The 27,125-nt window shown below is 36.6% G+C and overlaps 2 protein-coding genes across 5 annotated transcripts in view; both read left to right on the forward strand.

Moving 5' to 3' along the window:
* Window positions 1-15,479, forward strand: part of LOC135691027 (uncharacterized) — a 27,390-nt gene extending 11,911 nt beyond the window's left edge. Inside the window, exons 9-20 of one of the 2 annotated variants that reach the window (XM_089116043.1) lie at window positions 97-323; window positions 1,186-1,443; window positions 4,478-4,802; window positions 6,781-7,159; window positions 7,758-8,081; window positions 9,018-9,247; window positions 10,892-11,193; window positions 12,161-12,230; window positions 12,735-12,860; window positions 13,164-13,609; window positions 14,413-14,602; window positions 14,831-15,479. In XM_089116043.1, the coding sequence (XP_088972169.1) occupies window positions 97-323; window positions 1,186-1,443; window positions 4,478-4,802; window positions 6,781-7,159; window positions 7,758-8,081; window positions 9,018-9,247; window positions 10,892-11,193; window positions 12,161-12,230; window positions 12,735-12,860; window positions 13,164-13,609; window positions 14,413-14,602; window positions 14,831-15,264 (3,311 nt within the window). In that variant the 3' untranslated portion in view covers window positions 15,265-15,479. The remainder of the gene's footprint in view (window positions 1-96; window positions 324-1,185; window positions 1,444-4,477; window positions 4,803-6,780; window positions 7,160-7,757; window positions 8,082-9,017; window positions 9,248-10,891; window positions 11,194-12,160; window positions 12,231-12,734; window positions 12,861-13,163; window positions 13,610-14,412; window positions 14,603-14,830) is intronic. The other variant, XM_089116044.1, reaches the window with a different exon arrangement.
* Window positions 15,480-15,945: 466 nt separating this feature from the next.
* LOC135691023 (uncharacterized) overlaps window positions 15,946-27,125 on the forward strand; it is a 40,534-nt gene continuing 29,354 nt past the window's right edge. Inside the window, exons 1-14 of one of the 3 annotated variants that reach the window (XM_065208745.2) lie at window positions 15,946-16,184; window positions 16,811-17,018; window positions 17,953-18,048; window positions 18,360-18,520; window positions 20,061-20,178; window positions 20,539-20,712; window positions 20,811-20,942; window positions 22,100-22,186; window positions 22,888-23,015; window positions 23,286-23,441; window positions 24,022-24,107; window positions 24,927-24,969; window positions 25,660-25,777; window positions 26,343-26,504. In XM_065208745.2, the coding sequence (XP_065064817.2) occupies window positions 16,847-17,018; window positions 17,953-18,048; window positions 18,360-18,520; window positions 20,061-20,178; window positions 20,539-20,712; window positions 20,811-20,942; window positions 22,100-22,186; window positions 22,888-23,015; window positions 23,286-23,441; window positions 24,022-24,107; window positions 24,927-24,969; window positions 25,660-25,777; window positions 26,343-26,504 (1,633 nt within the window). In that variant the 5' untranslated portion in view covers window positions 15,946-16,184; window positions 16,811-16,846. The remainder of the gene's footprint in view (window positions 16,185-16,810; window positions 17,019-17,952; window positions 18,049-18,359; window positions 18,521-20,060; window positions 20,179-20,538; window positions 20,713-20,810; window positions 20,943-22,099; window positions 22,187-22,887; window positions 23,016-23,285; window positions 23,442-24,021; window positions 24,108-24,926; window positions 24,970-25,659; window positions 25,778-26,342; window positions 26,505-27,125) is intronic. The other 2 variants (XM_065208747.2, XM_065208746.2) reach the window with 2 other exon arrangements.

A 27,125-nucleotide genomic window follows, 5' to 3' on the forward strand; every position in this document is an offset into this window, starting at 1 on the left:
TTTGATGTTTTACTTATTTAATGCTGAAGAAGTTGCAAAGAACCCCATTCTATCCTTCATGCCTCTGACGTTATTAAAAATGGATTTTTGTTTTAGGAAACCTATACCACGTTCCGTCATGGCATTGCCTGAATCATCATTACATGAATAAATTGTTAGAAATGGACTTAAAAGATGACGTCACTGAAAAATGCATTGCGTTTGATCCACTGCTTAAGTTTTGGTATGATGACTTCTGGGTGCAGAAAATACCCATCGGTCGAACAAATACGACCAACAGTCGTCGGGTTGGACAGAAGTCTATTGGTCTTACAATGGAGGACGTGAGTATTTGAATAAGATAATTTTGTTTTATCGACTTGGATTAGTTTACTTTGTACTTATGATATTGTATATAGTAAGCTAGAATATTGTATATAGTATATAGTAAGTATAACAATTTAGATTGACAAGGCCGTCGGTGAAATTTTTTTGCAAGAGAATTATTACAGTGAAATTTTTTTGCAAGAGGGTGTTACACCCCTAAATCCCACGCACCGACGGTCGTGTAGATTGATTCATTTATCCACCATCAAACACACTAACAGTTGCTTCTGACTATAGTATCACTGAAGAAATCGAAAACAAATCACAATATTTGGAAGAATGCGACCCCTGCTATTATCTGTAAGGTTCAGAAACTACAAGCTTTACCCCGTAAATGATGGCTTGAAATCTAAGACGGGGTTCTAAATAGACAGGGTTGGAAAAAATGGGGGACGGCGGGAAAATCTAGAATAATACCGAGGCGAATCCCTCTATGGAATAAAGGTATAAAAGGCAAGGGAGAACACCAACCAACAATAAAACATACGATATTAAACCTTTATTTAAACCATCTTTTAAACTGGAGAATTTAAAGTAAAAATTGTCTTTATGGGTGTGTTTGTGTGCGTAGTGTGGGCTGTGACACCCCCTTTGAAAAATTTTTATTGTAATAACGAGGAGTTTTTTGCCATCAAATTTTCCATGCTCCGTCGTAAAATTTACAAACTTGTCGGGAAATGAAGGATGGCTCACTCAATTTGTCGGCAAATTGGATCAGAGCACCCCCCCCCCCCCCCCTTCCCTTGAGCAAAATAGCAAGCAACTGCCTTGGCTGCGAGATGAACCCTCTTAACAATTTCTGTTGTTTTCAATCAACAGTACACTCGCCTGAAGACAGTCTTGCTCTTTAGCACCAAGTTCCAGTGTGAAGACATCGACGAACTTTCATTTATATTCAATGACCGGCTCACCAAAAGGCGCCAAACGGCATTAAGAATCGACCAAACGGAGCTATCCATTAGAAGAAATACGAAAGCAGCAATTGGTCCTTTACTACCAAGCAACTCTTTGTCAACATCTAACGATTCCGATTCCACAGGACAAAAGTCTGATAGCATTCTTGAAATCAACAGTACGGTAAGTAGAGCAACTTAAAATGTATAAAGGGAAAATATCGTTAATAAAGAAAACCTTCAAACTTTCATGTAAACAACTTGACTACTGCAAATTTGTAGAATGTAATCCTGTTAGACTGTCTAAGCTAAAGCAAGTTTCCCTACATGACATGTGCACATATATAGACATTTCTCTTTGAGATGGATGCATGTTATAGTTTCACTTTGGTGTGTAGAACCGGACGGTTATTAGTTGCAACTACGAGTTTCACGCCTAATGCGAGCATCTGACGATTGTTCTGAAATGAAGGACATCGCTAGATTGAATCAGGTTCCGTACCCTCAGGATAGAGCAATGAGACTCATCCATCAGTTTGTGCCCAAATTTATAGACTCGACATGGATTTTGTCAACCTAATTTTTGGAAGTAAGGTTTCATATGCATTCTAATACCCAGAAGCCTTCATTCTTATAGGTCATTAATTATACGTTCCCTCCGGTTAGTATTTGGTGTTCATTTCGTTTAGAAAATCTCTGCTTTAAACCCCATGTCAGTCTGATGCTAACGTGCAGCCTATTTTGGCCCTCCTGTATATACCAGTGTAGTTCATTTGTGACGTCATCGGGAAATACCACTGAATCTTTTTTCATTCCTTTGAAACCTATTTGAGAAAGAGGATTCGCGAACTACATTAAGCATGTTTTGATGATGTTGATGGTCATCATTCCAGCAAAAGGATTCATAAAAAACCAATTTTTATTGTAAATTATATTCAACTACAGAAAACGTTAGTATAGAGTGAGTAAAACCGATCCATATCGACTATCTCATCGTACATTTTTATTGCTGAGACAATTAATCAAAATTGATGAAAGCAAAATCATAAGTCTCGTTGCAAAGTAGTTGCTGTAAAAGTGACTGTTAAGGTTAATGTGATCGCTAGGCCTTTGTTTCTAAGTCCCTAAGCATAATGTTTTGTCTCTCGTTGTTTTTGTAGAAACGTGGAATTGGTACAATGGGACAAAAAACAAGGACTCTTTTATAATTTGATGCCCTTTGCCAACCTTTCTACTCTTTTGCCCATGTTTGACAAAACGTGATTTCAAACGTATTTGATACACAGGGGAAAATTATCTTTTTACACTATTTATAACAACAACCTTCATTTCATATCCTTAAAGCCACCTGAATGCCAAAGCATGAGAAACTGTTATGCAAAAAATGCTAAAGAAGACGAGATGGTCATTAAGGCCCATATTTCTGAACATGTCTCCAATATCAGGGATCATAAACAGGAATGATGCAACTAACAGCCCGATAAAAGGTCATCTCCTCAGTAAGAATCTGAGAAGGGATCTTCTTTATGTGAGATTAAATTGTCGATGTTATTGCATCGTTTCCTAAACCGGTGCCCCGTGTTAGCCTGCAATTGCACCAGGGGCGTAACCAAAGGGTTTGTGGGGGCAGAAAATTTAGTCTGTCAGCAAATTTATAGTTTCTCTTGGCAGATACAAGTCCGTATAGATTATAAGTTTTACTATCTACTGCTCCACAGTGTCAAATTTCGCAGACATATTAATAACGATAAACGAATTCATCTATGTTTCATCTATGAATTCATCTATTCCAGCCTAAAAATTGTCTGTGTATTCTCAAATAGTTCAAAAGAGTGGAGATTTCGCTGAAAGGCAATTGGCCAAAACGAAAGGCATCTGAGAAACGCCATTTTTGTCGTCGAATCTGTAGATCGCGCCCCCTCCAGCAATATTCTTTAGTTTTGATCCCGGACTCAACCCAATGACGAAAACGCGTTCTGGCTATAGGTTTGCGTAAAGCAAAGCAGGTGCTGTAGCCTATTAAGCAAGACACATTAATTCCTTTACCAGTTTTAGAGCAACCTTCAAGGTAAAACAATCGAAGCCTTTTGCAACCGCACATGAATGATTTCACGATTTTGGATTTGCAAAAGTGCAAAATGTCCTTAAGGAGTTATTTCTGATATCGCCTTACTCGCGACACTATTGTATATGTATTACAGCTAAGAGCAATAAGAGCATCCGAACATAGACTATGATCCGAATAATGTTGTATTTCGAGAAAACTGACGTTTTGATAATCAGGGAGATAAGGAAATCTCAGAGGATCGATACACAGTGCGTAGATATTCGCTAGTGTCAATTGCTGCAGTCAAACTATGTCGGGCTTAGAAATAGTATTTCACTATGGTTTTATGCCTTTATTGCATCTTTAGACTGACAGGAATAAAATTACAGGTAAGTGTACAGTTGCTAATCAATTTTAAAAGCAAAGTTATTAACGCTCATTGCTAAACATGTAAACTTGAATCGCATTGTGTTTGAAACTCGGAGTAGCAACCAAGAACCGTCCTGCTCCTTAAACTGTAGGGTAAACTTTATTTCAGAAAATTTTCGAAGCATCGACTTCTTGCTTGCTATATATGAATGCTTCTACTGAAAATTAGAGTTTTTCAACGAGTAGCTAAAATTGTTCTCTGCATCCTTTTTTGAGAAGAACATTTGAAATGAAATCTTAATTGTTCACATGTTATAAATTTTGCTAAATTGGAATAATCGGAGGGATTTCAGCTTCTTTAATCCTGAAATTTCTTTTGTGGATTGCAAACATTCAGAACAAAATTACACCCAATACTCAATGTTTCATTTTGTTCAAAGTGTTTTAAAATTCATGGAAGAAATTTCAAGATTAAAGAAGTTGAAATCCCTCCGATTATTCCAACTCATCCTCGACTGGATGTTTTTAAACGTTAAAAACCATAATTGATTGAGAAGTTAAAGATTTACATATACATTTGTTATCATTCATGCTTCGAACTTGGTATGGAAATAAATAGGAGAGTGGGCAATTCTTGCAAGTGAGTACGGATGCTAGTAAACAAATTATTTTTGTGCATCATCGTGGTTACATCTCCAGCCCTTTGGTATTCAGTAAGCTTTCACATAACCTTGGTATTCGTACCTATAATTAAAGCAAGTTTGATATATTCTTTATATCTGGTAACTATTTTTCATTACAGAATAAACCTGTTGAAAACCGACGCGTTTCAGAAGAGCCTTTTAAACATGAAGTAAGTAAGGAGCAAGCCATGACATTCATTACTTGTAGTTGCAGTAGTACGGAACGCATTGGTGATATTGCGAAAGGACACGACTCGACTGTGTACGGAAAAGGGGCCTACAAGCACAGTGTGGCTTGCCTTCCAAAATTCTGGCCCTGTGCTCCGGATGGATTTTTACCCAACTCCGTCGTGAGAAACATCATCAAGCCAATTGCACCGCGGGACTATTCTGCACTTATCAAAGAGTTGGACGCCAAAGATACTAGTGCGAAGCTAGCTCAAGGTAAATAATTTCATGGCCGTAGTTATTATCGTGATTAACGTACTTCATTGAAAAATGCACAGATTTGATCCAAGACGGTGAACACGATATGGTATCATTTCACATGTTGGAGTTATCTTAAAATTTGAGGTCGAGGCCAACGACGCCTTTAAAACCTAAGGGTCTTTTAAATCAAGTGAAGTTTGTTAGAGAAAGAGCATATCCCTACAATGACTGTGCAGCTAGGATTCAGCACAGTACTTCCTAGGCCTATAATAAAAGATCATTGCCAACACCATTGAACTGTCTTTAATGCCTTATTTGGGAGTGATTTAGAAGATTCCTTTAGAATAAGTAGTGACAGGAGAGTTGCAGAAAGGATTTGCGTGCACGATGCTTAATGCCCTGGGAGCAAATTCATACCCCTGATTTAGTTTCATTATTAGAATTTAGCTTAGCCAGGGTACATATGCCATCTACAAAACACATTTATTGCGAGTTTGAATGTTCAAAGAAGCCTTAGAATGGAGCAAGAGTAATTATTAATGGGTTATAGCAGTTCTAAAATCGTTTTACGCAATAATGAAAAAGCAACTTTTGTGTAGACAAAAGGAGTTCGTTTTTAACCTTGGCCTCCACTGGTAATATTTTTATAGGCAAGCGATACTGATTGGGCAACCTTAAGGGAAATGTACTCACATTGCCAAGTTTGTGTGACTTACTAACTTGTTTCGGTCCACAACTGGGTATATATATTTTCTAGCTTAAAATTTCGAGCATCATTCTGACATTTTATGGTTTGAGGAGTGACGAATTAATAACTTAATCACGTTTCCAAATGTTTGCATTTTCAAAGCCATTGTTATGTGGAACAGAGAAGAACCATATTTTTCAGGTCCTCAATTTCATTTACTAGACTCCTATGGTCGAGTGTTCGGGCCACTTTTGCATAAATGGGTACAGTAAGTACTCAGAGAAATCCACCGAGGAAACAATCCTGGTTCTGAATCATGCAAAATCATCGCAATGGCACAGAGCCTTTCGTTGTCCTTTTTCATGGTTTGGTTTAATTTGAATCTCAAACATTTCTAAATATCATGTTTGCATTATAAGTAAGCCTGCTAATAAAGTTATTCCTTAACGGATCGGTTGAAGTAAACACGTCTTTTTTTCAGCAGTTTGTTCAGGTCAAACATTAGGCATGCACTTTAAATAGCTTATCGGTGAATGCATTGTGTTTTTCATAGCAACTACTGTTTGACTCGGTTCATAGGCGAAATGCTTAAAAACCTTGTTGCTTATGCATGAGTTCAATTTGAATAACATGACAGATTGAATTAAAACGTTTTTTGCACTGGAGTGAAGGAGTACGAATAGGCAGCCTAAGTTGCTGTTGACGTGAGTGCATCGAGGATCATTAACTAATGATTTATCAAATTCATTGGGTATGTTGTAGTTTCAAAATCACTATAGTCAGTTTATCAAAACTTTTGTCAGCCAGCCAATAGTAGTGCCATGTTTGGGGTGAGGGGTCAAGGAGAGCGTATGAAAAATTATATATTTCTTATTTGGTTTATTTATTCATATTTTTCTGTGCAAAGGATTGTCCATAAGAACGGAAAGGAGTACGCCAAGACTACAATATGAGAATTTCTTTGAAAAAGACCCTGATTTTCTGTCTGGTAGATGTAAAGAAAAAGCAAAAGGAAAAGTTAACAAAGCGTGAAATGTAAATAAACTAAAGATAATTCCGTCAGAATGAGCTGCACGAGCAAGGATATCTTCTCAAAATGACGCTTACTTTTGTATCACGTGAATCCCAATCGTATTTTGTCAATTAAAAGTGAGATTGCCAAATACTGAAAGGTTGCTCTTCGGGATCGGCGAACTTCTCTGTTTGTTATCATTATACCAAAATAAAGTTTAGTAAAATACATGCATTGGAAGATAAGAATAAGAGCGAAAAACGTCTTACTAATGCTATTGTCCATCTTTGCAGTGATCTTCGACATATCAAGATTTCCAAAGTTGATAAAAAGTGAAGAAGAGATTCAGATTGCATCTGTGTCCCCAGAAAATCCAAGTGAAGGGGCTTCTATGAATGAATACCGGAGGCGTTTGCTTTTAACTGATGATGATTCTGATGATGACTTCACTGAACTTGAGAATGAAGACGAGCTAGAAGAAGCCACATGCTTGCTTTCAAAAAGTCCGGAAGTTCCTAACGACATTTTACTTGCAATAAATGAGAAGAAAAGCATTCTTAAAGGAGGAAAGGGTGTGGAAACTGAAAAATCAACAAAAAAGCCAACAATGAAAAAGAGAAATAGTGTAAGAGTTAAAACTGACAAGGAGAAATTTAAGGAAAAAAAGAAAGAGTAAGTATGGTTAATCTATTAAACACATCGCTCTGACTCATAATTCATTGCCTAAGGTCTCAAAGAGAAGGTCAAGTGTTGATAGAAGTTCCATTCTCTTAAGAAAATTTCAATTCTTTTTTTAAATACAAAAAGGAAATTGAAGAACAAGAACCTTACAATCTCAATTCTAATATCCTTCCTCTATGGACAGCAAGACGCAGTTTCCTTGTGCCCCCATTCAGTTTTCATTGCTTTCATGCTTCCAAATTTTCAAAGACGATTTTTGTTAACCATATTTGTTATGCTGTTGAATTGAACTCACTTTAGGTATTATATAATGATCATTTTTTGTCGAAAAATCGTAGAAGCATTGACTTGCCCGAATAATTGATCCAACAACTGGAACTTGATCATGCTTTTCCAACCTTTTCCGGTAAAGTCTAGGGCCCCTAGACCACTTTAGAAATTTATACCAAAAAGTTCAAGTCCCCTCCAACACCAGAGGCCCTGGACAAAGTTAATGCAACACTGATCAAGGCTAATCGAAGTTGAACCTAAATGGTGGTTAACTTTAAAGGAATCGTTAATTCTTGTGGCTGTTTCACATAATTTCTAGACCAAAGGCTTCAAAAAGCAAAAAGCAAGACTCGACAGTTACTAAGCAACCAAAACCAGAAGTAATCCCTGAAAGTACGTCATTACCAACACCGACGAAGAAGGTTTTGAATGACATAGAGATGGTGGAAACGTCCAACGCTGGCCTTGGAGTCATCGAGAAGTCAGTTCACGAGGTACTTCAGAAAAGAATGGACAAAGACTGGTTTCCAAGGAACATTGAACTGAATGCCACCAACGTCGTTAGAGAAAGTATAAAGAGGCTTAGTGGAAAGGATGCAATCACAGTACGAGAAATTTGTGCCCTTCTCGTTGACATCAAAAAGTAAGTAAAATGTTGAAGATTCACCGAAAGGAGTTTTCTGTAAACAGAGGGATGATTCTTGGGGCTGGTGAAAGAGAAGATGAGCGTGAAAGTAAACCTGATTTCAACTAAAACCATTCAATGAAACATTTCATAGTTTGCAAAGAAATATGACACAGCCGAGCCTTTGACTCAAGGAATTTCAAGATATTAAAATGACCGAAAGATAGTTGATTTTCCTTCTTAAAAATACTGACTCGATATTGCATTTACGGGTTATGCTGGCTCTTGTAGCCCGAGCTATATAACACCAACATTGTGATTCAGGTTAAAGATTTCTATTTAGTGACTGTAGACTTTAATAGAATTTGCAACTGGAGACGCAGTTTATTTTGTTCATGAAGCAATGTAATATAATCATCCCGATTGTCTATGCACCGAATCAATGACAACCTTCAACTTTGCTCTTTTGAGAGTAGCGTCTGTGTCTTTTGGTGGGAATCGCCACACAAATGATTTCTTTTCTAATGTAAAAGTGGGATCATTGCATTAGGGCCGTCACCATGGTGAGGCGTTGATGGTGTAACGCCCACTTGAAAAAATTTCCGTTTCAAAACAAGAACTTTTGCCATGTAGTGCTGCTTTGTTTTCAGCGAATGAGGGTTTGCTCACCCATTTTGTCGGCAAATGGGACCCAAGCACTCACCCCCTACCCCTCCATTGGCGTAATAGCTAGTTCTCCGACTTAACCATTGCACAAAAATTATCTTCCCATACTTTAAAAAGATGGATGTAGATGATGGATGTAGATGATGAACTGGCTTTTCCAATAAACATACATATTTCATTAGCCAACTTGTCATCGTAAAGCGCTTGACATAAATTCCATTTGAGAAAACAATCAATCAAAGAAACGTTTCCTAAGACTTAAAGGATCAACAATTTCATCATTTATAGGCACCTGGAAATCCCAACTCCAATCCTCCATGAAGTCATTAATGCATTACGAGATATAATGAAGTGCAAGTCACCAGCAGTAAAATTTGCTGCTGTCAAGACGGCTGTGGAGTTAGCAGAAATGGCTGGCGATCAATGTGATACAGTCCTCACAGATTTGATCAGCATGCTTGATGACCCAGCAAAGATAGTGCGGGAAGAGGCAAAGAAAGGACTTTTATCTTTAGCAGGTATTTTTAGCAGGAAATGTCTACGACCCAGTGTCGTCAGAACAAATTTGTATTTAGTTGGGGGCTGCTTATTCAATTATTTTAACACATAGCTCGCTGCTATGAAGGAAATCGTACACATTTAGTAGTGGCTGGCAGTTATTTGGACTTGCTACAAGTCTCTCTCTATCCATTTAGTAATCTGAAAAATATAGAAAAGGAAAAAAAGAAAAAATAGAAGGGAAGGAGAGAGAATAGTGTATCTCTCTCCTTCTCTCCCATTTTTTCTTTTTTCCCTTTCTTTATTTTTCAGAGGGAGAGACTTCAGATTGCTTAATGGATAAAGAGAGACTTGTAGCAAGTCCAGCAGTTATTGGGCAATGGCTGCAGCTCTATATCCACATTGAAGTTGCCACGTGACGCCTGGTAAATCCAAAGTGTCAAGAGTAAGATAAGCTTGAACGATTTTAAGTCGGGGCCGGCGAAACTGGAGAGGGGGCATGGCCCTCTCACTTTTATGCAAACAAGAATAATTTTCTGGGCAAAAGTGGAAGAAAATGTAGTCTACCATCGGTCAGCAGCTAGGCTGATTATTCCCTAGAACATGACCTTAGCTCAAGCTTGGCTACAATATCTTTTCCACTGAAGACATTTTAAAGGGATTTGATCGAAATAATCAGTCATTGTTCAAGTTGCACAGTGAGTAACAGCTAGGCTTTTGAAAGAGATCGTGAACCCTGACCCAGAATAACCAAATGATGGAGTTCCGTTACTTCCATGGCCTAAACGCAACTCACAAGGTCTATTTGTTAATGGAAAATTTGGCAAAATCGTTAAAAAAAGAAGAAATCAGCTGTTGAAGGAAAAGAAACTGCAAGAAAATTTTTTTTGAAAATATTAGGAATAATCAGCAGGTTTGTTCTTTTCAAAAAAGCATCAAAGTGTGATTCTATCGATAATCCATTCCTACTAAGAAGGGAAAAATCTAGACGTAATTATAAATTCTATTAAAACTCGTTTTGACCAGACCAGTTTGAAAGTTTATCAAATTTAGAGTCGTTTTGTTAAAAGCATTTTATTCCCCAAAAATTTTAAAATCTGATTCTACAAAATAATATCCCAACTGTATAGAATAAGTCAATCTCTTATCTTTTGCTGATAGTTCTCCTGTTAACATTTCAAGGTTATTGTTTTTTGAGTCATGTTTCATTTATTTTTCTTTTTTTGGTTCCTGCTTAACTCTTAAAAGCAGTTTTTCTACGAAGTACATGAAGAAAGTTATTCTAAAACTTTGCAAATCTTTCCTTCTTCAATTGCAATATCTATGGAACATCTTGATAAAATAAAGCTCAAAATTATTGCCTTGGATTCGCCTCGGAAATCATTGTATCTCTATTTTAGATACAGTTTCTCTAAAATAAGCCACCTAAGATAACACATTTTCAAAATCTTTTTAGCCGCCAGTAAGAGGCGGCCTTTCCTAAAACGTTTCAAAACTCTGATATTTTGGCCCCTCCACTTTCAAATACGCTTCGCCAGCTCTGTAAATGGGCCATTTGATCTTGAACCCCGGGGGTTATTCTTCGCCGGCCCTGTTATTAAAATGATATTTAGTAAAAATTGCCTAACAACTTAATTTAAATTCCCAACTCATATTTTTTGCAGGAATAAATGACTTTAACACACTTCAAAGCGTGGCTACACGAGTATCAGCTTTAAAAAGGGGCCCCACTTTAAAAAAAGATGATGAAAATCTTAAAGACTTGAGAGAGTGGACAGACACCTACTCAAAAAAGACAGAGGCATCTGGGATTTCTAATCGCAATATAACGGACTGGTTGATCGGCTCGCAGCCTAAACCGCTGAAGGACGATCTATTTGAAGAAGGGTCTTGCGAAGAAACTATCGACAAAGAATGTGCTGTCTCACAAGAAAAAGTGAACGAAGTTAAAAGCATCGAAGAAAAGGTCTTTATTCTCTTCATGATCCCTTTAAATGGAGCCGGCTGTTTGTCAAAAGAAATAAGGGAAAGAGGAAGGGCGAAGAGGAGAGTGGTTTGAAAAGATAAAAATTGGAGCAGTGGGTGAGGATGGGGAGGGTATAGATAGGAGAGAGACGGGGGTTTAGAAGGGGGTTTTAGAATTGGAAAGTAGAAAAGGAAAAATTGGGAAGGAGGAGGTTTGGAGGGGAACTGGAGAAAGAGGAGGCTGAAGGTTGAAGAAATTGGAGAAAAGGAAGATGAAGAGGGAAAGGCAAGGAGGGAGGGAAAGGCGGAGAAGGGGAAGATTTAACTCTTTGAATAACATTAAAGGCTTGGGATAATGGTGTGCCTTCTTGATAACATTGCAATTTCTCATAATTTAGCTTCTAAGATATTAGTCATAGGAAATTTAGCTTTACAATTTAAATGAATTCAAAAACTGAACGTCATCAGTATCATAGCAAGGGTGTCAAGATATAGGGTGTGAAGGTGATTTGAGCAAGGGAAAATGAGCGTCTACATTCTTTGAAATGCCAGAAAAAGCCCGTTTTCAAAGAAAATTTCTGCCATAGGGGGGAGGGTGTGCATCCGACTTCTTCTTGCCTCTCCCTCACTTTGCTACTGAACGTCATTAAGAATTATCTGCGAGAAGAATTTCCAAAACATTTGATGCTGTCTTTTGGTATAAATGGATTGATTTACAGCTAAACAGCTAACAGCATTAAGTGTCGCTCGTTCCAACTACAGACTAAGTCTGGCTAAACAGCTTAGATTCTCTTCTCGGAGGAGTAAAATGATAAACACCAAGCCATTTGCTTGGCTGTCTTATAAACTACACACGTGATATAATATTGCTGCAACCTACAAACGTGATATGATATTGCTGCAAGAAGTGACATTCTTCAATTTTCGAATCAATGAACTGTAAAACTCGCTTATTTTTGCTCTTCTAGGCTACAGACTCCCCGAATTACATAGAACTCATTGCACCGAGATTGGCAAAGAAATTTCAGCAGTTAACTGGTCAGATTTGTCTAAATTGTCGATTTTATCTTTTTAATGAAAACTCTTGTTTTTCGACAAGTCACTACAGCTTGAGTAAAGACTGCATCGAAGGACACCTTCCATCAACAGACACTTTTACCACTTTGGATTTTACCTTTAAAAAAGAAATATCCCATTAAAAGACAGTTACTATTGTCCTACATTTTAATTTGTAGCGGTTCCACTGCATAAGAATTCGCCTAAAGGATCTGAAAGGTGATATTTGTCTGTTGATGAAAATTGAAGATGTATTTGCCCTTTTCACACACGTGAACATTGTATGATAGAATCATCGGTGGCGTAATCTGATGATTTTTTGATAAATTTTCTAAAACCTTGGTAGTACTGTAATCAATCAGTAACTGTTAGCATCAATGGTCAAACTGTAATAGACAGTTTTGGGTAAGGTAATGTCCTAAAGAGTCAAGTTGTATCTGCATCCCTTTATACAAAATTTATATTTATCCAAATTCTTGTTTTCAGTAGATTCAAATTCAGATTGTTCATCTCTTGAAAAGATTAGTGAAGAAGAATGTGACATGAAAGAAATTCTGCTAAGACTTGACGATTTCTCGACCAACAGCAATGTTTCCTTTGAAGAAGAAGATAGTAGGTTCTATTTTCTGCAAGCCGATTAATGTTCAAGAATGTACTGATACTTTTTTTCTTCTAAATGTCAAATCCAATTTTCTACCTTGCTTACTTCATGACTGATTGAATTACATTGTCTTGTAATATTTGAGATTCATTAACTTAAGTTATTTGGTGGAAAATATTGATAGAACTGTTTCATTATAAAGTAATCAGAGCATGAAAAAGAAGAAAAAGTATATTTACAGGACTGTCTACCTGTTTCTAGTCTGATAGGGGCCTGATGGTGACGTCACCACTGTGTCTTTTCTATTGATACAGGTCCTTCTCCAACTCAATGCACAGAAAGCAACGTGACGAATGAAATTCCAAACAACACTGGGCCAACAGGAATTCGAAAAGTGAAAATTGTAAAGAAAGTTAAGGAAGTAAAGAAGGGAAGGAAGCTACCACATCATAAAAAACAGGAGCTCGTGTCTGCATTACTTGAAGCTTCCACCTACATGCTTTTGACAAAAAGAGCTTTCAAAGACCAGAACAGGGAACCTAATGACGAGATTGTTTTAAAAAAACTGACATTGATCTTAAAGAACTTAGTTATCAGAGAGGACTCGAAAATTGTTCCTGTTGCTGACCAGGTACTTCAGTTTCTTGAGAAGTTAAAAGACAAAATGCAAAGCGATGTCCTCAAGCTGACCCTTGAAGGAGTTTTACCAAGTAGAAAGAACCTTGAGTGCAATGGCACACAAAATGATCCCACAGACACAGTCAGTATTCTCCTTCTAATATCATTTTGCAAAGGGTTATCTGTCTGGATGTCATTTTACTTGAAGCAGCTTTTTGCTTTAATTTTAATTTTATGCTATGAAACATTTTATCATGTGATTTAAAGAAAAGCAATATTTATACTTCAGTAAAGAATATCAGATCATCGATATTCTGACCAAGTTTTGGAATTGATAATCAATAAAGTTGTGCGTGTTGTACGTCAAAAATGAACAAAATTTGATACAATAAAATAACGACTTTGTATAAGAAATGAGTATTTGGTACGACGTTTTGAGCATAACTCTTCATCAGGAAGAAGAGTTATGAAGAGTTATGCTCGAAACGTCGTACCAAATATTTACACTTTCTTACACTGTCGACTTTCTTATACAAAGTCGTTATTTTATTCAGTGACGGCGCCAAGAGGTGGTATGGGGGGGGGGGGTAATTGTGGTATGGGGGTAATTACCCTCCCCCACTTTTCCGAAAATATGGTCTACCTTTTTCCTTCAAAAAAATCGATTAAAAAACAATGGGTAGGGGTAGATCAAATTTCCTAAGGAAAGTTAACTTAGTACAAATCACTGAAACGAGGCAAAAGGGGCGTGGTCCCACTGGCCACGCCCATTACCATCCCACTCTATAATAGCTGGCGCCGCCACTGATTTTCTTGTATCAAAGTTTTGGAATGTCTAGACTACCAGTCTAAAATTTGGTTGCGCTTGTGATTATGTAGAAAGATGAAAAATTCATTCAATGATGTTGCGATCAATCAACGTAACGTTCTCGGTCTACTTCCTAGATTATTTCTCAACCGGTTCTTCATCATCGACACCTAATTCCAAGCCCAATATCACGTGTTTTAGTTCCAGGAATTCGAGGGGAAAGAATAGCCAATGCTATTGAATTTTCAAATGGTTTTCCGTCCACCCAGGCGTTGCCAAGGGAGCACCAGATTCTCGGAATACCAGAAAGACTTGGCAATGTTGCAAGTAAGTTAAATGATTAGCAAGTTTCCGGGCGGATACAGAATAAGACTTCATCTATTTTAAAACCTTTAGAAAGTTTAATTACAACTTTTGAAAAGGGTTCCCCATATTTTTTTAAATCATTTCAGATCGCATGTAGGTATCTAGAAACTTGTATCCAAAGCCTCTCCAGTAAAGTACCTGAATCTTATATTTTGCATCGGTCTGCATTGCTATTTCACTTTCCTTTAGTTGCTGATTCTGGCTTTTGTCAGTTCGGAAAGATGAAATTGTCATGGACCTCCAGGGCACCTTGCTATGACATGGATTTAAAAGCATTGAATGAACAGCGAATCAAGCCACTGCTCATTCCTCAAAGGACTCTTCCCGATGAGGCAGAGATTTACGACAAAAGAGTAACAAGCAATTCAATACTACCTCTGCTTTTTAAGCAAAGGATGAACACATCAACTCAGCAAATCAGAAGAACAATTGCTAGAAACAGCCAACCCAGGAAGAAGATGAGACGCAACGTTATTCGTCTGCCTCGCATCTCGTTTGAAAAAGAGAAAGGACAAAGACCTGAGAGTGTTGCTAGCATTTGCTCTGATGTCATGGAATTCAATTCATCAAAAGCAACGTCAAACCCACCACCCCCTCCCAATACTGCAGAACTTAGGTTATAGTACTCGAAAGGCTGAAGATGTAAAATATTTATTAGAATGCCTATAGATGTCACAAGCAGTTAGTAAATTAGAGCGTACTGTTCTTATATTGATCTTGTGATTTTCAGAAAATTTTATTTTCATAACATTATGACAAAAAAGTAGATATAAAATTCGACGGAGATATGAAAATGTTGCATAGTCTGATAATGATGAATATACAATTTAGTATTCCTTTTTCAGTAACGTATAAAATGGATTTAGAAAATTTCTTTTTTCGCAAAATATTAATTGAGATCTAATAATCAATCAATATGTTGACTTGATGTTATCAAGGGTGCTTTGTGTTTTTTGTCGTTTTTTATTGATTGGCATTGAAAAGAGAGGCTCAGCCGCCTGAGGACCCTACACCCCTGATGAAAGGTTGGTTTATAATAGGTACGTGTATTCTCAAAGTCGTTATGGGCCTCGTAACTGAAGCATCCAAAGGGGGTCACTCACTGAAGAAGAAAAAAATTTCCAAAGTCTTTCTAGTCATATAGACTATTATTGATTGACAACTTATTCTAGATGGGGGTGTCTAAATTGGTTCCTGAGCCCGCCGATGAGTGCGGAGCATCTTGCCTCGCTCTTACCTTCACCTTGTTATCTTGTTATTTGTTCCCTGTGAAGGAGATAAATTCACTTCAATTTAGATAATGATTTGATTTTTTATACGCGCCATATACAAATTGCTTCGTTTGTACAGACAGTTAAATTATCGGTTATGTATACATTTTGTACTACAAACCAATTTAAGACATCGTCTACTGCTCAAGCTATTATACTTTCGTGATTTTGACAACAATTTAGTAAAGAGAGGGAGATTCATGCTTATTGCCAAAACGCGATGGAAGCAGCGAGTTGATTTCAATGGAGATTTGATTTGACTGACAATTGTGGTAGGACTGTTATTTTACAACGGGATATCATATTTCAGTAACATTGTTGATGACTTTGAACTGTTAAGAATTTTTTGGATTTTTCGAGTGTATATGATATATTGTTTGGTTCGTTTTTCTATGTCTCAATCTCGCATTGCTTGAAAATAAGTCCGTTCGTTTTGGCCAATATTTATACGCTGTGTAAGAGGATTCTAAGATATTTTTCAAGCGTGCATTTCTCATTGAAGCCTAGGTCGTGTAAGTAATATAAATTTCATATATATTATACACAGACCATTTAGCTTTAAGAGTACAGCTGCACACATCTGATCATTGTTTCAAAATTTTATGTAAATACTGAGAAACAACATGAAAAAAAGAACACTAACAAATTATTGAGCCAAAATAGTAACGAAGTGCACTGAAATATTTCCATACCAAATATAAATAATTTGGATTTTTTATTCTCAAACACAATAAGTGCATCATTTTTGCATTTCTGGATTACTGCAAGGAGTCACAAGCATTGATTTATGAGCATTTTTTTTTCTAAGAAATATTGTAACCTTGAGAATTTTAAGATCAACATACTATTAGAAGGCTATTATCATGTTTCACATTTCCCCACTTTTTTATCTTTGCAGCTCATCCTTGCTGCCTGTTGACATTTTCTTCATAAAATGGCTAGCAAAGAAGGCATCTTTGGTAATGACTTCAATTTTGACGAAGCTTCACAGACAAACATAAGTGAGATTTCATTCCCCTCTCATGTGAGTGGACTAGAATCATTCACAGAATTTGACAGGACCTTCTCTGAATTTCAAGATGAGCATTTGCAGACAACCCATAAAGGTAGGTTTATATTAAACAATTAAACTTACACTTAGGTTTATCATTATTTTAAAAAGCAAACACGGGTTGCTATAAGTGGTTGAAAGGTCTTGTTAATGATCCTTTTTGATAGGTCTGGTTAATGTAAGAAAAACAACAATGAAGTCATTGATACACTGCAAATCATGGCATGCTATGAAATTCATAGTGAAAGAAATTTCGAGATTAAGTTTTTGGTAATCTAAACTTTGAAAATTGGCTTTGAAAAAAGCAAACATTTTACAAGATACTTGAAGCTTTCTCACCTGATGCTCTTCAATATATAAAACAGCAGTATACGTTTCTCAAAAAACAAGATGGAAAATATATTGTTGTGGATTGAAATAGGCCAACAGGAAATATGCTTCCGTTTCTCTGATTGGCAAATTTTCTAACCACAACTGGATATATATTTTCCATCTTGTTTTTCCAGAAAATTATTATGACATTTTTAGAGGAGTGTCCGACCAAAACGTTTTAAGTATGTTGTAAATATTTGCTTTTTTCAAAGCCATTTTTCAAATTTCAAGACTGTTTTAAATTTATAACTTTTTGTATATTATACTGGTAAAGATGTTTTGACCTAAACTTGGCTCCAAAAGAACTCCAAATGTTTGCATTTTTTAATTCAAGGTGTGTGTCTGGTTTTGTTTGACTGAATTTAACCATAATTAAAATTGTTGGAATACATAAAGAAGATAGATTGCAGAATGAAAAATCCTTTTAGCTAGTTCCACCAACTAATATGTTAAGAATTATCAAAGGCTGAATACAGCAACTTCACACCAAATTCCCCTCCTGGTTTTTTTCAACTTAATATTGGAGGAAATTTGCTTTTTTCTTATTCAAGACCAAATTGAATACTATATTTTTGCGATAAAATGTTTATGTTTCTTTACGTTATTTGTCTTTGCAGAATCTGAAAATGGTAATGACAGTGAAAACATGAGTTACTTCAGACTCAGCCTACCCAATGTAGCTGAAGCAAACTCACAAAATTCAGATAGCTCAGGTAAGTTCATGATACTGTTCAACATGTCAATGACAATGCTTTTTTAAGCAAAGATCAATTGACTCAACCATTTACTCAATCTACTCTTTAGCTACAGTAAGGTCCCTCGTTTTCGTTTTTTATTGCTACAAATTGCTGCTTCAAATAATTCATATTATATGTACAATGACAATTCTCATTATTGTTCTACATTCTTAAAACCATGATATCAGCTTTATTCATGTATATTTTTAAAAAAAAATTCATTTTCTAACAATTGTAAATGCTTATATGAGATCAGGTGTGTGCTAGCAGCAAAACAAATTTTCTAGATATCCTACAATTGTCAGGGGAAGGTCTCCTGCATACACCAAGCACTGGGCGTCAACAAATTGTCATGAAGTTTTTGACTGAAGATAGAATTCAAAGGCATTTGCCAAACCCCAGCAATGAAGATAAAACTGAAGGAAATCTCATGGAATTCTCTTCCAAGGTTGGTTGTGAATAACTTGAGCTTATGATGGGTGATTCATAAGGCAAACCTTTCTGGTGCCAGCATAGATATTATACAAACCATAAATTTTCAAATTGGTCCCCCTGAATAAGCCTCTGCCTTGACTTTGCCTCACTCTGGAAGCAAAAAATTTTGACAAGCTCAAAAACCCCAAGTCCTAAATGCTAATTTTATCAAGACATGATTTTGTCCACAAATAATAATACAGTAAATATAAAATTGAAAACTGAATCTGACAGGGAATGGGCTAATTCAAGAGAGAACGGGCCCTGTAATTTTTCAAATTCATAAAAGGCCCAAATTGGGAGGGGCCGATTTGAGAGGTCCAGAATGGAATTATTGCTGGAAATCTATGTACTTTTTCATTTAGGCAACAATCTGTTGTTATTGATTAATATTTGCCAATTCTAAATCACTCTTTCATGATTAGGCTTCTTGGATTCAACTTACTAAATATGGCTAAATATGATCGTGTATAAAGAAAAGTTGAAAGTGGAAAGTCCCTTCAGACAATCGAATTAGATTTTTCATGAATCGAACTTATTCTATTCCTTTCGAATAAATCAAAGAATAAGATTTAACTTCCTCTCGCTGTCATTTATTGCCACTTTTTCATGGCATCTTCAACAAGGCCTAGATTGAATAAAGAGCAAGTAAACTGGTACATCAATTGAAGAATACCCAAATGATCGAAGCTCACTCTTCGGTGTAAAGAGCATCATGAGCCACAAAAAATGGCGCTGTAATTGTAGAATGTTTTTATCTTATTTCGACATTTCTCGAAACTAGATTCGTAATTATGCCTGCCGAAACGACACGATTACCCGTTTTCGAAACAGTTTTTGTTAAATGAATCCGACCATATCTTAACGTGCCAAAGCTCACGATTCGACAAAGCCTGCTGCGAAGTAGATTGGACCAATCGAAGTCGATGAAGTCTGACCCTGTAGTAGAGTGACAGTTTGGTATTGACTTTCATAGAGCTCTACCCTTGGTTTGGAAGTTTATTTCGTTCCTTTCCCGCACTCTCCCTCACCACACCTTTTCCGCCAACCATTGACGCTCTTCTGCTCCTTAGCTTTTCTGTCATCAAGTTTCATGGATTTTCGTGTTTTTTTTTGCCATAAATTTGTCTAATAGATCTTGAGATGATACTACTTTTATGCTAATCTTATTCACTACTCCAGATTTCATGATCCAAACAAAGCTCATTACTCTGATAAGATTCCCATCCAACACTCGACTCCTGATAAAATCGCTCCGTGTAAAGTTATACTGCTTTCTACAGCCAGAGGTCACATTCAAGCCATCAAAACTATCGAGTTAAGCTTTATTTGCAGCTTTGATTTCTGAAAAAAGATTTGGTTTGACTATAACCAACGTCAACTTCACCGCCAACAAAGTATTCTTGCAGAAAAGGAATAAAAAATTTCTCGTCTAAAGCTAAATTGTATTTAGAATTATTGTTAGCAGTGGCATTACCAATGTCATTCAACCAACATCTCTGAATTCTGTTAAGGTGGACAAAGAGTTTCAAGATGAACAAAAACGAAGCGGGATGGATAGAGAACCTGTAGCTCATGATGAAAAACAAGCAGTCGCTTCAAAGGTAGAAAAAAAGAACTTGGAACGATCTGGTAATTGAAGTTACGCAAATTTTTTTTTGATCCGATGTTTATTATTGTTTGTAGCATTGGGTTGGTTGGGAGTGGGGCTAATGTTTTTACCGACATATTGAAATGACTTTATTAAAAATCAGGTAAAAAGGCAATACATGAACATGTATAAACCAACACAGTCTTGGGAGAGAGGGTTAAAAGGCAACATGTGCACATTTTCAAACTCATTACGATCTGCAAACGTTTTGGTTTGGGGAGCCTCTAAAATATTTTGGGGACAGGCCCACATGTCCCCCCTCTTGCTACCCCCTGGTTATTCGAAGTTATAGAGAAATAACTTGCGTTATTCGTGACTTATGACTTGCAAACTTTCCGCAGATTTTGACAAAGGTATTGAGATTCATCAGAGGCCTTGTCTTGATGGAAGTAGTAGTGACAGTGATGATGGAACAACCTTGAATTTTGCACGAAGCAGAATCGGAACCATCAATCAGAGACAGCTGGGCGCTTTCCTGGATGAGAGAGAGCAAGGAAATGAACTAACTATCCTAGGTATGTATTTGAAACTTAGTGCAATGTGCCTTCATTGAAATGCTATTTTTAAAAGACTATTTTTAGCCATCCGTATCACATGTGTTTCTCGCTTGCAGAAGAGCGACAGTTAGCAGAAGGGGACGATGTATTCTCAAGGGAAGTGCCTGGTGACGGGGGTGGTGGTGGTGATGGAAGTAGTGGCCATAGTGACAGTGATGTCGATGGAGACGGGGGAGTTGCAATACGAGGTATGAAAGCAATACGTTACCGTTATTCGTTGCCTAGTTTTGCAAGAATTCAGAATTATTTCTTAAGATGTATGAGAATCAAGGTATTAACTAAGCATTATGTGTTAGTGGAGTCAAATGTTTCATTCGTCGGGGATTTGCCTATTCAAAAACAAAATGTGTTAATTTGTTTCAAGATCGCACACAAAACTTCATATTTATCTAAGTAATAAGCGTTTTGTGGAAATAAAATATTTTTTGTGCTGAATCCAGCAAGAACAGCTTTTGTTTTTGCTTTTGTTGGTTAAAATAGAGCAAGCTCCACTTGCAAAAGAAATAGATAGCTTTCTGGCAATCAAATCGATTCAGCATCATTTCATGAAATAGTTATTGACAAGAGGTTAACACAGCTCTCAATGCGAAATCAATTTTTTCAGCTGTTTGAGCCAGTTCTGTATTCAAAAGCACTGTAATTTTCTCTTGATATAATTTGTAACTCTAAGAGTACATTAAACTTCCAATAGCTCGAACCTTCAAAGGACCAATGAAATTGTTTAAGTTATCGAAGGCTCGGTTATCGAGGCTCGTATGTGTCCTAAAGGGATAAATTACGTTTTGTCAAAACTGTAAGTTTCTTTCTACGAAGTCATTCTGAAGCAAAGAGGATTGTCCAAAGAATTGGTGCGCGGTGCCATCTTGGTGATGGAGAAAAAATTGTTGTTCTTCGCAGTCTGCATATTAAGGAACTAAAGAAATATGTTTCGAAAATATGTTATGAAAAGAAATATTTTATTTTAATGAAAATACATTAGTTTGTTTTATCTATGGTTGCTATTTTTTCCTGGACACCAAAAATCAGTTTCGAGTTTAATAGCCCATATGGGAATCGATAATGTTCGAGGTAGTGAATGTTCGAGTTATCGGTAGCTCAAATTATCCGGGGTGTTTCTATATTAAAGTGTTGCACAAGGTTCAAAGGGAACACAAAATTAGTTCGACTCAGCGACCGTTCGAGTTATAGGGGGTTCGAGCTTACTGTAATTCGTTTCTATCAATTTTCATTAAGAATGCACTGACTGAGTAAGGAGAAGCTGATATTTTACAGGAGAATTTTTCATCATAATAGAGAAAATAGCTTTGGCGATACAAACGATTCAAAAGTTGTGTTTTGTTTGTAGTGCGATCTCGTGAAGCGCGATCCAGGTCACGTGTTCGAGCAACAGCTACTGTTCAGCCAATCACACAATCGAGCGAAAACTTGCCCGGTAAGACAATGCCAAAACTTAAAAGCAATTTATTATCATTATAATGTGTGCTTATTTTAAATTAAGCCCACTCTGAGGTGAAAATTGGCTCGAGTTGTTTGTAACTGCAGGCATTCCCTTGTTGTTGATCGAACAATTTCGTCGATTTGGAGAAAGGGAATTTCACTGATTCTGTATCTTTTTGTAGGTATGCGTTTTTGTAGGAATATCATGACTATGTTGTGTCTTTTTTGTCAAGCTATGCTAGCTAAGGTATTACCCTAAACCAAATAATATCACGTGAGGGACAATACGGTGGTTTTCCTGTAAGATATGGTTTCATCAAAGATGCAGATAGATAAGCGCGATCTGACCAATCAGACACTTGTACACTGGCTGAAGACCCCATTGCTTAGGCAAAACATGATTTGACCGAATGCCCATATAGCCGCCAACCTCTCTCTTTGTAATAGGCTTTTTACGGTTTCCTGCTAGACCAGATAATTCTTTGCAACTAGGAGCCGAGTCCAAGAGCTTTGTATTAGTCAGATTGAAAAATTTTAAGGAGATATAGCCTCCCTAGGCTAAACCACATAAAATATAAGATTTTTTGAAGGTACTTTGGAAATGCCACGAATTTAAATCTGCAATTTTTTCTTTGAATAATAGAAAGTTTTCAAAGAAAGTTTTCATTGAATAATAGAAGTAAAATTTCTTTATAGAGCGAGAAAGACCTGTCGGAGACTCGGTTCCAGCATCTAGCCAGCAATGGCGAAACCCTGCAGATATACGAGACAGCATCGAAGATAACCAGTTTCTTAGCAATTTGACGCCTCGCAGCGATGTTTTGGTTAGTTCGATTGCATATGATTTGTATGCCTACCATGATTCAAGAAGACTCGTTGATCAGTTTTCCACCCACCTTTAACAAAATCCCTTTTTCTTGATAGGAATGCCATAAAGGAAATTCACCATCTCTTATATTTGTTATCAATTATTGATCGTACTTCTTTGTTATGATGACCCCGGCTTGCATTGTTTGGATTCAAGATCTTATTTGATCTTTAATCATTAGATTAATTACAGTAATGCATCTTTCAGGAAACCCTTCTTCTTTTAGCCAGCAACAATCGATGCCGACTCAAGTGAAGAGTCAAGATTATCTGCAAGATTTTTTATTGCTTCAAGCACTCCTGGTGTTATGCTAAGACAAAACTCAACGCCACAGAATAATTGGATGGATGAAAATACAACAATGTTCAGATTTTCAGAGGTGGTAGTATCTATCTACCTTGTAAAGCGTAATTGTTTGGGTCGTTGTCGCTTTTAAGGGTATATGCTTATCAGTCCTTGTGATATTTTCCAATGAAAGGGGTAGGCTTCTATCTTACCACCGACTGGTAAGTTTCAAGAATGCATTATTTAGTTAGAGGCACTACCTTACTTGTTCCAAACAGCTTGAACTTTTTGCCATAACCTCGCTGCTGTCGTCGTTTAAAGATTCTAGAAACATACAAGATTATGTATTTTGGTTGCAAATGCTACTTTTAACAAGACACCCTTTCTCGGTCAATGTTTCATTCTAAAAAGCAATTTTATCTTTTAGTGTCAAACTTAAAAGATTTATTGCTAACAATGAGCCATTGCGCTACGCAAGCACCCCATAATGCATTTTCAGACAGTCTGAAATCAATTTTGGTTAATCCGTAAGATTTGACTGCCATTGTTTGGATCGTCGCCTGGACAATTTGCCACGCTCGCAAAGGCTCATTGTTAGCAATGAGTCTTTAAGTGTCACATATATTCTTATGGATAATATCAATTTTCACAAAACATGAAATTATGCTTTTTTGTAGTCTGCCCCAGCCACCCCAGGCATCGGAAGTGACACTCAAGACGCGACAAGTTTGCTTTCAGATGATCCAGTATTTGATTCACCGAGGTGATTCATTATTTTATCCCTGCCACCACCAATGTCAATGTTACTGTAAACCTTGCAATCAATAAGCTACAAAATAAAGCAGTTTTAACGGATTCTGAAGTTGTCATGTGACGATTTTTTCAGTTGTAGATGCATGATGACGTCATCTTTTATCGTTTCAGAATTTTCCGAATTCTGACTGCATGTTTTGAACGAACATTATATAATTTTTCTAGATTTGCGAAAGCTGGCAGATTGAAACAAAATTGGCTGAGGTCTTTCCAAAAGATCTCTGGCTTTTTCCTGTCAAGCACTGTGTTTTGGGCTTTGTTCTAGAATTTGCGAATCAAGTGAAACAAGCAGTTTCTTATGGTTCACTGCCACATATAGATTTATTTACCATGTTTTTTAGATCTTATAGTCAAAATTTAACAAATTTAAGAACAAGTTTTTAAGACATCATCACCAGCCTCCCAATGTTCGTTTGTTGCTTTGCTTCGTAGAAAGATATTCCCGATGGAGAAAGTATGCCAAAAGGTTTTTAATGGGCTCGTTTTCTAAAAATGCATCAGAAAAAAATCGTCCATGCCTCGTGATATAAGCAAGACTATACTACCTGATGAATGCATCGTCTTTTTTATAACTGGACATTGACAAAGAGCAACCTACCTAAAAGGGACAAGATCTAGATTCCTCTGTATAGTTAACCGTATTCAAGTATAAAGTTTATTTAAGAGTAACAATGCCAGTTAATTGTTATGCCTTTTATTGTTGCTAAAATGCGGATTTTCACATAATTTTCTAAAATCAAGGCAATGACATATGAGTTCTGTTTTACAGAAATAAAAGAGATGTTGTGGGAGATGATAGTGAAGGCGACAAGGTAAATCAATACATCTTAAATTCCTTTTTAAATGTATTATTCACTGCGAAAATCTGTTATCAGTAACATCCATCTGTCGTATTAGATTGATTGGTTGAATGTACCGAATGGGCGGGAATTTATATTTATTGAATCGTCTATGAAATGATAGAAAGAAACTGAAGGTAATAAATAAGTAGGACGTGATTCCGGACGAAAGAAATCAGTGACATGATTTGCGTTGTTGATTTTTCCACTTCTTAGCATATAAGTTCTTCATCTTTGGCTATTACTCCGCCTACCAAATAATAGAAATTGAGAGTTAAGTTGCAATGATTTTTAACATACTCTTTTTCCTTTGAAGCTAATGTAGTTTTGCCAAGCTAAACTTACCAAACCGTCGTGTAACCGTTTCTGTCGAAAATGTGGAAGATTCCACGAAATAAGCATTCTCTATTAAAAAAGCATAAACTTTCCTTCTGACTCGAGTCTTTGTTCTGAAACTTGAATGCTCGATGATGAATAGAAAGATGAAAATGGTGCTAAAATTAATCCTTATGATATGAGCAACACACTATCAATTCTATCTCTCTAAAAGATCGTCTACAATCCATGCCAACTTATTCTATTTCGTTAAAAGATCATCCTCGAAAAACACCGTTTACAGAATGCTTTATGTTTTATCAATTTATACGCTTTTAATTTTTGCAGACTATCACAGGAGCCTTTCCGTTCTCCATGGAGAGCCTTGAAACTCCAACAGTCGACAGAGAAAGCTTTCCAGCAGATACCCCTACGGGAACAGCAGCAACAGTAGCAGCGAATAACTGTAATTATTTCAAATTGACACTACGGTTTGAGGAATTTTCTTTATGAAAGAAAGTCTTTTGGATATTATAAAGATTCTCTCTGAGTTTAGAGGCTCAATCTATGAACAATGATAAAGGAAATTGTATTTTCTGAATCTTGCTCTAAAATGAGTTTAACGCATCAAGCTCTCTATAACTACTCACAATTTCGCGATTATTTTCAACGTTGTTTAGTATATTAACTTCCAAATAGCCGTACTCGTTGTCATCAAACGTGTTGACAAATTTTTTGCATCTAAAACGTACCGAATACCTGATGCTCTTTCACTGGCTGCCTTTGTAAGCCAGCAACACTGATGGACCTTCTCAAAATCAGAATTTAAAGCATTGCATTTCTTCCCTCGTATATGTATAAGCAAAAACACCCGCTTCTGATCACCATGGATTGTTAATGATTCAAGCTCCCTAGGTTAAGTGTTTGAAACGACCTGAAAATCAGGCGTTACATGGGGAGCGGAAAGAGGTGATCAGATTCACAATGTTTGTTTAAATTAATTGTTGAATATCTTATTTTTCATTTTATAGGGGAGCCCTCCATGGAAGAAAGCCTCTCGTCTAAGAATCCTTTTCGGAAATCTATGGATACGTCAATGAATCCGTTTTCCAGCTTCGCATATAACAAGAACCCCTTTGATACAATGGATATGAGTGAAAATAATAGACTGGCTATGTCTTTCTCGGGTTTTGGTGAGTGGATGATGTTATGTTCTTCACTTCATAGAGCATGATGGAGAAAGGATTGAAATGTATCAAGTATAACCCTGGTTCAAACGTAAGCGCCCCCCTCCCCCCTTCTTCGCATGCAGGCACAAGAGGAGCATTCGCCTCGTTGCTAGCGATTCTTGTTGGTTTTGCAGATGCTTAAATTTCTATTATTTTAGAAACTATATATTTAATTCTGCTAATGTTCCCCACCAAATATTGTGCTTTATATTTTTAAGTTACCTAAGAAAAATACTTAAGTTCAAAAGGTAGGAATGTTTTTGGGTCGTGAGTCAATTGAAAGATTACGAATGGGGAAAATATCGTCCTAAATTTTTTTGGGCGTTGTCTTGGATATTCATTTCAATTTTCAGTCATGAATATGCTGGCGTAGTCTAGTACAATTGGCGTGAGCTCTTGCCTTGCCGTCTATGTTCGGCTATATCTTCTTTGCCTGAAAAAACGTTTTGCTTCAAAGATAATATTACAAAATTTCTATACCCTTTAGAAAAACATAATTTTTTAGTAATGATTTATAATGACTCTGATTGCAATTACAGTCTTGTCTATTCATCATAGCAAAAGCATGAATTTTTCCAACAAGTG

Source organism: Rhopilema esculentum, chromosome 4 (genome assembly GCF_057945365.1).
Source record: "Rhopilema esculentum isolate cy_ngs chromosome 4, ASM5794536v1, whole genome shotgun sequence".
Lineage (NCBI taxonomy): Eukaryota > Metazoa > Cnidaria > Scyphozoa > Rhizostomeae > Rhizostomatidae > Rhopilema > Rhopilema esculentum.